The following is a 12,899-nucleotide window of genomic DNA, read 5'->3' as shown; positions in this document are numbered from 1 at the left end:
CTTATGTGGTTGTTGACAGGATTCAGTTCCTCAGGGGCTATTGGTCTTATAGCCTCAGTTCCTTACTGGATGTTGGCCAGAGACCACTCTCTGTTCCTTGCCACATAGGCCTCTCCAATATACCAGCTTACTTCATCAGAGCAAGCAATCCAAAAAGACAAGAGAAGGAATGGGAGCAAGAAACAAGTCAGTCTTTTATAACCTAATCTCAGAAGTGACATATCACTTTGCCATGCAAAGGAAGGAAATTACATAAAGCAGGGAGTAACATGAGGTGGGGATCATTGGGAATCTTATAAAAGGCTGTCTACCACACCAGGTATGGTGCCACTTAGGGAGCATCTAATACTTAGAATATTCTTCTTCCAGATATTAGCATGTTTCATTCCCTCACCTTCAAGTCTTTGACCCAGTGTCACCTTCTCAAGGAGATCTACCCTGAACACTTTTTTTTTTTAATTATTTCTATCCTCACCGCAAACATTTCTCATCCCCTTCATTTTTCTCCATAGCACTCACTGACTTTAAATTTTCATATAAGTTACTTATTGTGGTTCTATTTTGTCAACTTAGCTAAGCCAGTACTACATTTCCATTTCTTTTCCTGAAAAGTTCCAGGTTAGCATGGGCCACAGAGACATTTTGCATAGTAGATGGAGGTGAAACAGCCATCATATAATTTCACACTTGGAAGGTCAGTATAGGGCATAAGGCAATATTGCTAATTATGTAAGTTGTCACTTATCTGCTAGCTCATTTTGTAGGTTGGGGCAGAAGCCAGGTCTGTATCTTCTTTAACCCTTGCAGGATCCTCTATTTCAATGTCAGCAACTCAGGTCTGTAACAAAAGACCAACTCCTCCTGCAGATCAACTCCATCATCAAAGTTGAACCCTTGGAACCAGGGAGAAATCAATGCAGATTCCACTCCATTCTCATGGATTTCAGTTCATTCTTGCAATTGCCAGTTTACCTTGCTTCCTCCACTTGACAGCTGTGATTTACCTTACACTCGATATATAAATATCTATATCCTAGTAGTTCTGCTCCTCTGATATAACTCTAATACTCTTATTTACATGTCTTGTACCACAAAAATATAAACTCCATGCATAAGAAATTTTGTCTGTTTTGTTTACTGCTCTTGCCCCAGCACTAAGAACAGGGCCCAGTGTATAGTAGAAAACCATATAGCAGGCACATTAAATATTTATTGATGAACAATTTTTAAAAACAAAGGCAATAAAGGGAAGAGACCAATATTCACTAATATTTTGGATAAAGATTCATGTAAAAAATAATTAAGAACTGAGATGTGTCTTAATGGATGGGTAGAAAAAATGGGAAATATAGTCTATGCTATGAAATAGAATGAATGAAACTAGGAATGAGCATGGTAAGTGTACCATACATTGCAATATGTCCAGAGATTAGAAACTTGACCTGATGATAATCAGTGGAGAAGCCATTACAGTTTCTGTAGCAAGTGACAAACAAGGAGAAAATAGTATTTCAGGAAATTTAATATTTCAAAAATATCCTGTTGAGTGGAAACGGGAAATTAGAAAAGTAGGGAGCCAATTCAGACATGTTGTCCTAGATTAGTAGTATGACAATAGAGAAAAGGAAAGGAAAAGTTGATCTTAAAATAATTGACAAAAAGGTTATAACACGGCAACTGCAGAAATCACTAATGCTGTTTACTAGTATTTCTGATTCTTATCCTTAGAAGCACATAGTAGGGTTCCATATCCCCACCCTTTTGAAGTTTGGTATAGCCATGCAACTTGCTTTTGTCCATGGGATATGAAGCAATGTGAGGACTGTCACTTCAGAATGGAAGCCTTTAAAAGCAAGTATGTGATTCTCTACCTTCTCATCTCCCTTCCTGTTGCCTAGAAACACCACAAATGGTGAAGGCCTCATTAGTCTAAGTCACTAAAATGGAAAAGAATATGACAAGAAACAAACACTTGTTGTTTTAAGCAACAAAGATTTTGGACTGTTTGTAACACCAACACAACCTCACCCATTCTTACTGAGGCAGCTTGACCTTGAGTCAACAAATTTTTATATTCCCTCAAGAGATAGAGTTTAATTTCTCTCCCTTTTTGTGTGAGCTGGAATTAATAACTTGCTTCTAACAAGTGATAGCGAGTAACTTCTCAGACTAGGTCATAACATCATTGGTACTTCCTCTCCTGATCACTTACTTTGGGAGAAGCCAGCCGCCATCTCATGAGGACACTCCAGCAGCCCAGTGGAGATCCACATGCTGGGGAATTGAGGCCTCCTACCAACAATTAGCCTTAACTTGCTAAGCTTGTAACTGAGCATCCCTGGAAGAGGATCCTGCAGTCTCAGTCTATATCCTGATTACAACCTCATGAGTGAGATACACTGAGACAGTTAGGCTGTACTTGGACTCCTGATTCACAGAAATTATGTGAGATAATAAATGCTTATTGTTTTAATCCACTATGCTTAGGCTAATTTGAAACATAACAATAGATAAAAAGTACATTGACTAATACAGAAATACACTAAAAACTGAAAATGGAGGATAGGGAGAAATCAAAGCTGACTCCTAGGCTTTGAGCTTTGAATAGTCTGGAAAAAGTGTGACATCATTGATTGTAAGTTATTCAATTCCATTGGAGTTTTGAGGCAAGGGTCACATATACTCAATAAACATTGGACAGAGTCTTGTAAATGTTTAACAACTGAGCAAAGTGTTCAGAACCAAAAAGAATATTCCAGCAGAGATAAGGGAGAACTCTCATCTGCTCTCTTCTAGACACTATACTTGTATTATAATTTTCTTACCAGCACTATCACGCTGCTAGTACATACCAACTGCAAGTTTAGGTACCCTAAGTATCTTAAAATGTAAATAAGCCCACAGGCCATTTCCTGATATTTTCTCCCACTTATTTCAACATTCATGAGAGCTGTGCTGTTGTGTTAATTTTGCTTCTCTGATGATCACTGTAGTTTCTACATTAAAACCACAAAAGGAAAAAGGAAATAGAGTAGGGAGAAGTAGCATAATTGAAGAATGAATATCCTATAATGAACTGTTCCAGTTAGTATATCAAATGCAGAATTAAGTATTGTCCAGCCATCATTTTATCAGTTCTAACAACTTCACTTTGCATTCTACCTTTAAAATCCTTAAACCAACCTTTATTTACAATAAAATTTTAATTCTATCTATTACCACATAATCTCTACCTAGTATTCTAAGTCTCAAAGATTTGGCTTGAACAGCCGCTAAATTCATTAGGTTTGATCTCAAATTCCCACAAATTTAGAAATATCGCCATCTCAGCCACAAATTTCACACTAAGAGTATACAGAAACCATCACTAAAGCACAACTTGTCTTAAAACAAAAATAATAGACTATAAACTTATAACTGCTTTTTTATTAAGCTTTATTTTAAAATAGTTTTAGGTTTACAGAAAAGTTGAAAAAATAGTACAGGGAGTTCCCACATATCCCCCATCCAATTTCTCCGATTGATGTTAACAATCTTACAATACCATATACATCTGTCACAACTAAGAAACCAACATTGGCACATTACTATTAACTAAATTTCACACTTTATTCAGATTTCACTAGTTTGACATTAATGTCCTTTTTCTGCTTGAGGTTCCCAGACAGGGTATCACATTTAGTCATCATGTATCATCTCCTCTGGTGTGACAGTTTCACAGACTTTTCTTGTTTTTCAAGATCATGACAATATTAAATACTGATATATAATTTGTAGATTGTCCATCAACTTGATTTTGTCTGATATTTTTTCTCATGGTTTGACTAGGGTTAGGGCTTTGGAGAAGAATAACACAAAGGAGGTGAAATGTTTTCATTACATCTTATCAAGGTACACATTATCAATATGACTTCTTGCTCACGTTACTATTGATCACTTCGTCCAGGCAGTGTTTGCTATATTTCTCCACTGTACAGTTATACTTTCCCCTTCTTTCCTTACCCACCCTTTGAAAGCAAGTCACTAAGTACAGCCAATACTCATCTTGGTGTTGGGGGAGAGTGGGGGGATCAAACTCTACCTCCTGGAGAAAAATCACTTTTTAAGATAAATGCAAAACTTTCTCAACTCCTATAAAATATATATTAACTGCCTCAAAGCATTCAATAATCCAACTGAGTGTTTCTTTAATATGAGTCACTCTGATAGACACTTCAAATGAGAGGTGACGCAGTCCCTTCACAAGAAGTTTATAATATAATAAAGATACCACATGAAAAATCCAAGTACTATAGTATGTCAAAAAGGGAAATCAAATTCAGTTAGAGTAATGAAAAATTTCACATAACAAGTGATGTTCAAGCAAAGCATTCAAAGCTGAGTAGTATTCTGACACATGAAGATTTATGCAAATTCAACATTCATTTATGATTACAAACTGAACAAAGTGGGAAGTAGGTATAGAAGGAACATACTTCAACATAGTAAAGGTCATACATGACAGGCCCACAGCTAATATCATATTCAATGGTAAAAAGGTAAAAGCTCTTCCTCTAAGATCAGGAACAAGAAAGGATGCTCTTACCACGTTTATTCAACACAGTACTGGAAGTGTTAGCCAAAGCAATTAGGTAACAAAAAGAAATAAAAGGCATCCAAACTGTAAAGGAAAAAGTAAAACTGTCACTATTTGCATATGACACGATATTACATATAGAAAACCAAGTGACTCCACCAAAAACTGTTAGAATGAATGAATTTCTGTAAAGTAGCAGGATACAAAACCACTATATGAACTCTAATGCACTTCTATTCATTAATAATGAACTATCAGAAAGAAATTAAGAAAACAATTCCATTTACAATTGGAATAAAAAAATACTTAGAAACAAATTTTAATGAGGAAGGTGAAAAACTTGTATACTGAAAACTATAAAACAATGATGAAAGAAATTGAAGATTAATATTTTTCCATTATATAAATAGTGGACAAATATTCTGTGCTCATCACCTGGAAGAATATTGTTTAAATGTCCATACTATGCAAAGCAATCTACAGATTCAAAACAACCTCTGTCAAATTCCAATGGCATTTTTCACAGAAATAAAGCAAACAATACTAAAATTTGTACGAAACGACAAAAGACCCCAAACAGCCAAAGCAATCTTGAGACAGAAGAATGTAGGGGCACCAAGGTGGCTCAGTCACTTAAGTGTCCAACTCAGGTCATTATCTCAGTTTGTGGATCAGGCTCTGGGCTGACAGTGAGGAGCCTGCTTAGGATTCTCTCTCTCTCTCCCTCTCCCCCTGCCCCTCCCATACTCACTCTCAAAATAAATAAATAAACTTTAAAAAAAAGAGAGAGAAAGAAAAACAAAGCTGGAGCTATCGTGCTTCCTGGTTGATAACTATATTATGAAGCGATAGTAATTATGTTTTTAGAGTTTATTTGAGAGAGACAGAAAGAGAGATAGCAAACTAGGGAAGGGCAGAGAGAGAGAGAAAGAGAATCCCAAGCCCCAACGTGGGGCTCAATCTCATGAACTTGAGATCATGACTTGAGCTGAAATCAAAAATCGGATGCAGGGGCGCCTGGGTGGCTCGGTCGGTTAAGCGTCCGACTTTGGCTCAGGTCATGATCTCGCGGTCCGTGAGTTTGAGCCCCGCGTCGGGCTCTGTGCCTACAGCTCAGAGCCTGGAGCCTGTTTCAGATTCTGTGTCTCCCTCTCTCTCTGCCCCTCCCCTGTTCATGCTCTGTCTCTCTCTGTCTCAAAAATAATAAATAAACGTTAAAAAAAATTTAAAAAAAAAATCGGATGCCTAACCGACTGAGCCACCCAGGTGCCCCACAAAGTTATGATATTGTATGATACTTAAAACAGTTTGATACTGGCATAAAAACAGACACATTGATCAATGGTACAGAATAGTGAGCCCAGAAATAAACCCATGCATATATGGTCAATTAATTTACAACAAAGGAGCCAAGAATATACAATGGGGAGAGGACAGACTCTTCAAGAAATGGTGCTGGGAAAACTGGACAGCCACATGCAAAAGAATGACACTGGACTACTATCTTACACCATACACAAAAAATGAACTCAAACTACATCAAACTAAAAAGCTTCTTCACAGCAAAGGAAATTTTCAACAAAATGAAAGTCAAACTACTCAACAGGAGAAAAATATTTGTAAATCATGTTCTAATAATGGGTCAATATCCAAAATACATAAAGAACTCATACAACTCAACAGCAAAACACTAAACAACCCAATTTAAAAAATGGGCAGAGTATGTGAATAGACATTTTTCCAATGAAGACATCTAGATGGCCAACAGACACATGAAAAGATACTCAACATCACTAATCATCAGAGAAATGCTAATCAAAATCGCAATGAGATATCATCTCATGCCAGTCAGAATGTCTAGTATCAAATAAATAAGAAATAACAAGTGTTGGCAAGGATGTGGAGAAAAGAAAACCCTTGTGCACTGTTAATGAGAATGTAAATTGGTCTATCCGCTGTAGAAAACAGTATAGAGGTTGGTCAAAAAACTAAAAATTGAATTACCATATGATGTGGCAGTTCTACTTCTGGGTATTTATCTGAAGAAAACAAAAACACTAATTCAAAAAGATGTAAGTACCCCCATGTTCATTACAGCATTATTTTCAGCCAAGATATGGAAACAACTTAAGTATTCATCAATGAATGAATGGATAAAGATGTCGATGTACATACACAATGGAATACTACTCATCCATGAAAACAAATGACATCTTGCCATTTGCGACATAATGGATGGACCCTGAAGACATCACGTTAAGCGAAATGAGTCAGAAAAAGACAAATACTATATGATCTCACTTATATATGGAATATAAAAACAAAAACAAAAAACACCAAGTTAATTGATACAGAAAACAGATTGGTGCTTGCCAGAGGCAGTGGGTTGAAGGGGTAGCTAAAATGGGGCAAAAGACACAAAATACTAGTTATAAAATAAGTCAAGAGAATGTAATGTACAGCATGGTGAGTACAGTCAATAATACTTTTACATATTTTAAAGTTGCTACATATTTTTTTCTTTTAATATTTTGAAGTAATCTCTATACCAACATGGGGCTTGAACTTAAAACCCTGAGATCAAGAGTCCCACATTTCACCAAATGAGCCAGCCAGGCTCCCCTAAGACAGTAAATCTTAAAAATCTTCAGCACAAGAAAAAACTTAATTCACTATGTATGGGGGATAGGGGTTAATTAGACTTAATGTGGTGATCATTTAGCAACATACACAAATATCCAATCATTATGTTGTATACCTGAAGCTAATGTTAATTATACCTCAATTTTAAAGAAAGGAAGAAAAAGATGGGAAATAGATGGGAAAAAATTTAAGATGGAGAAAAGAACCTAAAATATGGGAGCAGAGACTCTTCACTCTGTCTCAGGTGTTTCTACACCTTAGCCCAATGGAAATATATATTTAAAAATCTTCAGTGTGTCTTTATAACTTACCATAAATGGATGGTCATATGGGCTGGATTGTGTCACCCAAAATTCATATGTCGAAATCCTAACAGCCAATATCTCAGAATATTACAGGATTTGGAGATAGGATCTTTAAAGTGACAAGTAAGGTTAAATTCGGTCATTAGCACAGGCCCTAATCCAGTATGACTGGTGTCCTTTTCAAAGAGATTGGGATACAGACAGGTACAGAGGTTAAAGGATGTGAAGTTACTGGGAAAGGAGGGCCATCTACAGGCCACAGAAGGTCTAAAAACAAACCGGTGAGTGCCCTGATCTCAGAGTTTGTCTCCAGAATTGTGAGAAAATAAATTTCTGTTGCTTAAACCACCCAATCAGTGGCATTTTCTTAGGACAGCATTTGCAAAGTAACACAGATGGCTACAGGTTCTAAATGAAATCTAATTTAGCAAAACTCTCCACTGTGATTTGGTATTTAAGCCTTGTTACAGAATAGTACTTTTCGTTCATTAGTGAGATGGAGTAAAGTAAAATGAAGTGAAAAAAATGTAGGGTGAAAGGTGAGCCTCAGAAACTTTAGTTCTAATTAAAATTCATTTCCTATAAATTGAATGTTTGCTCTTACTAATTAAACTATTTCTCCCAGAATAGTATGTAAGGATTTCAGGAAGCTTCTGTAGATCCCTACTGTGGCACTTTATTCCCCAACTTAGTCTGGGGAATACATTTTGATACCGTTTTTCCTGGCAGCAATTGCCACAACATACCTTCCCAATGGTCCACTACTAAGTAAAACCTCCCTTTTGTTTCATATCAGAGGGGAAACAGAAAATAAATTTAATGGCATTTAATAAGCACTTGACTAGAACTAAATGTATTCCTAAATATTTTTAATTCCACTTTACAAGGGTTAGTTCTATTATTTCTATAATTGCACCCTCAACAAAAGGTACAGCAGGGAGGTAAGAGGCAGACATCTGCTTTTAATAGTCAACGAAATCCAGCTGCGGCCAAACACGTACAGCAAACTGTGGGTGAGTCTGCAACACGGGAAATGTTCAGACACACTCGTTAAGTGGGTCTCCCATACTCTTCCGGCTAACGTCCTTTACTTTTTTTAGTCTTGTGTTTAGTCTTTTGGCTAGGTTTTCAGTAATGAGTGTAAATACTCTTAAGAGATTTAACAACCCCCCCCCCCCGGCCCCGACCCCGCCAAAAAAAAACCCAAAACAAAATTAAAAAACCGCAAATCACTGACAACTACGCTTGAGGAACAGCAACTCCAGCGGAAAACGTAAGTCCCAGATCATTAATGGACCAAAAAAATCAGTTAGTTCCATGTATATTTACCTAAAGGTTTAAAAGCAGAGGACTATATAACCTGGCGTTTCGGTAACAATGGCAACTTCTAAGTAACTGTCCTTTATGGAAACGGGAAACAAAAACTTTTCACCTCCCGGGTCAGGAAGACAAACCCAGCGTCAGGATTTCCTCATCTCGCGACAACTTTCTGACTCTCCCTGTAGGCGCGTGCGTCAGAATCGAGGGCCCGGGGAGCCGCCCAGCCCAGAGGGTGGAGCAAACCGTGTAAGGAGGGAGGGGCCACCAGGAAGGGGTGGAACGGAGGAGGGGCTGGAAAGGGCAGAGCGGAGGGAAAACTCGTGTGGGCCCCGCCCCTCGCGGCACTTCCCCGGAATAGCGTCAGCCGCTCTATAAGAAAGCGTGCGCTGAAGTGCTCGGCCTTTTACATCCGGGAAGCGCCGGGCTTAGGTTACGACGTTGAGGTACGTTGTATTTTGTGCACTAAGGTGATAATTGAGGCAGAAGTTTTTGGCCTAGTTAAGATGCAGGAGGTTCAGGGATCTTGTAGTGGCCGGTCTACGACAGCTTTGGAAACCTCTAGGTTCGAAAACCTGAGGTATTCTTTTGATCACGCGGCGGCCACGTGCCACCCTGGCGCTGAGTCAAAAGTCGAGCGCGCACGGGTCACGGACCCTCCGACAAAGGATCGGTGCACCTGATGACCGGCAAAGGTCGCGAATTCCGCTGTCGGTGTCAAGTGGCCATCTTGAAGCTACTCCGCCACTGTTAAATAAATAGTAACACCGAATCCTGATACCCGCCACATTTAGATCCAGAAAGTGAGTAATCTCTGTAGTTGTGCTTGCTTGGGAGTTCTGGGATTGTGAATCTCCATGTATCTTTGGGACCTGTCAGCTGTGGCAGTCTCCCTTCCTAGCCATGGAAGAGCATATTCTTGTTTATTGGCAAAGCTGTCACCATTTAATTGGTATCAGATTCTGACTTGCACAAGTAACATTAATCACTTGAAAACCTGAAGGGTGCCGGGTTATTGGGCACATATCTAACTATTGCTTAAATGTTTTTAGGAAGCTGAACTAATCGTTCCAATGGATGACAGGAAACATGACAAGGTATGTTCCTTTTTATTCATATTTCGTCGTTAATCCGGAATCCTTAGTGCTAAGTAATGGGAAGGCCAGAATTGGCCCAATTTGCTGCTACTTTGTAATTTGAAAGAGTAAATAGCCAACTAAGTAGAAAGTAACTGAAGTTGCTAAGATTTCAGCTCTGTGACTTAGGACACAGTTTACAAAACTGGTTTTCTTCTCTTGCAGATAATCAAGAAATTCAAAATGTATGGGTGAAGTCCTGTTTACTTAGAATCTTGTGGTGCACTGCCAAACGTGATTTTTTTTAATCGCAACATGTTGCATATTGAGTGGTGAATAATCTGTAAGCTATCAAGTTGGTGGTCTCCGTATAGGCCAGAATATTACTTTGGCGTAAGTATGGCATTTAGTAGAAAATAAGTGAGTGCTTGCTTGCTATAATTAAATAAAATGCTTGATTTCATCTGGAAAAAGTCGTGTTCTAAGTCACTACAGTATTTGGGTGGGAACTACACGTGAAGCCACCTTACCCCTAAGGGACAACAGTCATTTTTATACCGTACAAAAGATTAAGGCTACTATACAAGGTGAGCAGCTAAGCACTTTATTCACACAGATGTGCACTGAACACTTGTGTCTTTTAAAGGTCACACTTAACATTTAACAAGAAAAAAAAATTAGCTATTATCAAGGCATATTTTATGAGCCAAGTAGTTTCCCGATCCAGTCTATTAAAATTTCAGTATAAATGTTGCTTGCATCAGCACTATACTTTAGTTATAAAGGTGGCCTGTGCGAAGTTTCATTTTCTCTCCTGTATTGCACATTTTCTCAGCCCTTGTGCAAGTGTGCACTGTCTGTACCACTATCATCACTAGTTGTAAATGCTTGAAAAGTTCTGCCTTTATCAAAACCTTGAGCTTTTACAAAAGGTTTAACGTTATTCTGCCTGACATAGCATTGCAGTTCTGCAAAATCGTAAACTATAAAGCACCTTTACGTTAGCACCAGTTTTTTACAAAGCTGAGGATTTACAAAAAGGATACAAGTAGATGCAGTAGGGAAAGGGGTGAAGTCCCCTCCATGTTAATACAGCCATTGAAAAGGATTACTTAACATGATCTAATCCTAAAGTTCACACTGGTTTTTTTCACCTGTTTTTATGCATCTATTTCTTGGATGGATCTACAAAAACTTTAAAACACTGAAGGGCCCTTGATATTAGCAATCATTGTGATTAAGTAGCCTGAGAGGCAAGCCTTTTTTGTTTGGCCTAAGATTTTGCATTGCTAATCAAGAATGTCCTGAAAGGGTGCATAGTAAAGCACCCTTAATTGTCCCTTAATTGTGTTGAGAAATAGAGGAAAATTTGCCTTTACTCAGCAGTGGAGGCTGAAAATGACCTGGTCAGCACTGGGGCTCCTGAAGTTTGGATCCTACTGTCTCACCTTGGCCTCTGGGCCTGTTTGAAAGCTAGGGATACTATAAAACATTACCAGCCTTTTAAAAACGGTCATTGAAGGCCATAGCCACTTACAGCAGTGCCTAGCATACAGCTGGTGCGTTAATTAAAGCGGTTGAAACAGTTAAATTATTTTAGAGCTTTTTCTCACTAAGCAGAGAAAGCATTTTTAACAGTATTTTTATTAGCTGGGACTATCAGGATAGTGGAAGTCTACAGATTTTAGTCATTACAAGAAAGTTGCAATAGATGGCACTCTTAAATCATGGTCCAGCAAACCACATGATGGCAAGGAAAAGTTTTATCAAGTTGTAAATTTGAAGTAGCTGAAAGTAATTGCTAGAGGATGTTAACAAATAAGGTGGATAAATTAGGTTGTACATCCAACAACTTGAAGGCATTCATCAGGAATTCTTCCAAATTTTTCTGGGTAGTAGAATTGTTGCCATAATGCATAGTACAAAGGCTTCATTCAGGAATGTATGATCACTGATCCTAGTCTAGGTTTATAATGGAATTCCTTCACTTTTTTGGCCCTTGATTTCCTCAGTTGTTAAAGGCTACAGAGATTCAATGTGTGAAGATGTCTTAGCCTTTTGAAGAAAATCTGAGCTTAATTAAACAATGCCACTCCTTGACTCTAGTATAAACAGTATTGATTGAGTTATAAGCTCTAAATCCAAATGAATGTAAAAACAGCCTTACTGCACTATTGATACACAGTAATCTCTGGAGAATGCTAATAAAGACTCCAGAGTAGTTTTTGGGTGGGCCACAATGCTAGTTAAGGGTAATTAGTACTACACTGAGGTATCTAACAGAATATTCACATCACAGATTCTCAAGCAGCAATGGTGCACATGATTTAATCACAACACAAAAGAAGGAACGTGGCTCTCATCTCCGTTGGCTGGCATCTCTGGCTGAGTGCTAATGTGGATGTTGAACATTTTCCAGTATTTTCTCTTGAAGCTTCCATGTGAAGAATTACAATTTGGTGACACTTTTTATCCAAGGTACAAAGGCTGAGACTTTGGTATAGACACCAGGTGAATCCTTGACTCCACAGCCATACCCCCAGGAGGTCACCCCGTACACGACCCAACTCTCTCCTGACCGAACACACATGAGTGGTCCTCCGCTGTCTCCCTGGCAGCTGTCAACACGTTTGTGTTCATGTAGATTTCCAGCGCAAAGCATCCTTCCTGTAAACCGACCCTTGTAACGTTCTTCACAAAACCTCTTGGGAAGTAAGGGGATGGCTGCTTGTTGTAGAGTTCTTGAATAGGCTCGTCCTAGTCAGACCAAATAATCTGAGTTAGATGCCAGCCAAAGATCTTACACAAAAGCACTACATTTAACAGTCCAATGAACATTTAATTGAAAATAAAACCCTATTGTGGCATAGTGTAGTTTGAGTGAGTGGTAACTATAAATGGTATAGAAGGACCTGAGTGGCAAGAACTCCAAATATGGCATCTGATAAAAGATTGAGAAGCTAAACATTCCTGTATACTAAC

General features: G+C 38.3%; 1 protein-coding gene and 1 non-coding gene across 3 annotated transcripts in view; one reads left to right on the top strand and one right to left on the bottom strand.

Annotated features, from left to right (window-relative positions):
• The first annotated feature begins 9,694 nt into the window (after nt 1-9,694).
• On the top strand, nt 9,695-9,825 carry LOC122238275. Its single transcript, XR_006217220.1, has one exon. It is a non-coding gene; the product is annotated as a small nucleolar RNA SNORA24 (small nucleolar RNA).
• A 680-nt stretch (nt 9,826-10,505) lies between these two features.
• PRSS12 (serine protease 12) overlaps nt 10,506-12,899 on the bottom strand; it is a 75,747-nt gene continuing 73,353 nt past the window's right edge. For both annotated transcript variants that reach the window (XM_042983995.1, XM_042983996.1), the window contains one exon: nt 10,506-12,674. In XM_042983995.1, coding sequence (XP_042839929.1) covers nt 12,367-12,674 — 308 coding nt within the window. In that variant the 3' untranslated portion in view covers nt 10,506-12,366. The remainder of the gene's footprint in view (nt 12,675-12,899) is intronic.

Source organism: Panthera tigris, chromosome B1, assembly GCF_018350195.1.
Source record: "Panthera tigris isolate Pti1 chromosome B1, P.tigris_Pti1_mat1.1, whole genome shotgun sequence".
In the NCBI taxonomy this organism is placed as follows: domain Eukaryota; kingdom Metazoa; phylum Chordata; class Mammalia; order Carnivora; family Felidae; genus Panthera; species Panthera tigris.
This window is presented reverse-complemented; position numbering and strand designations above follow the sequence as displayed.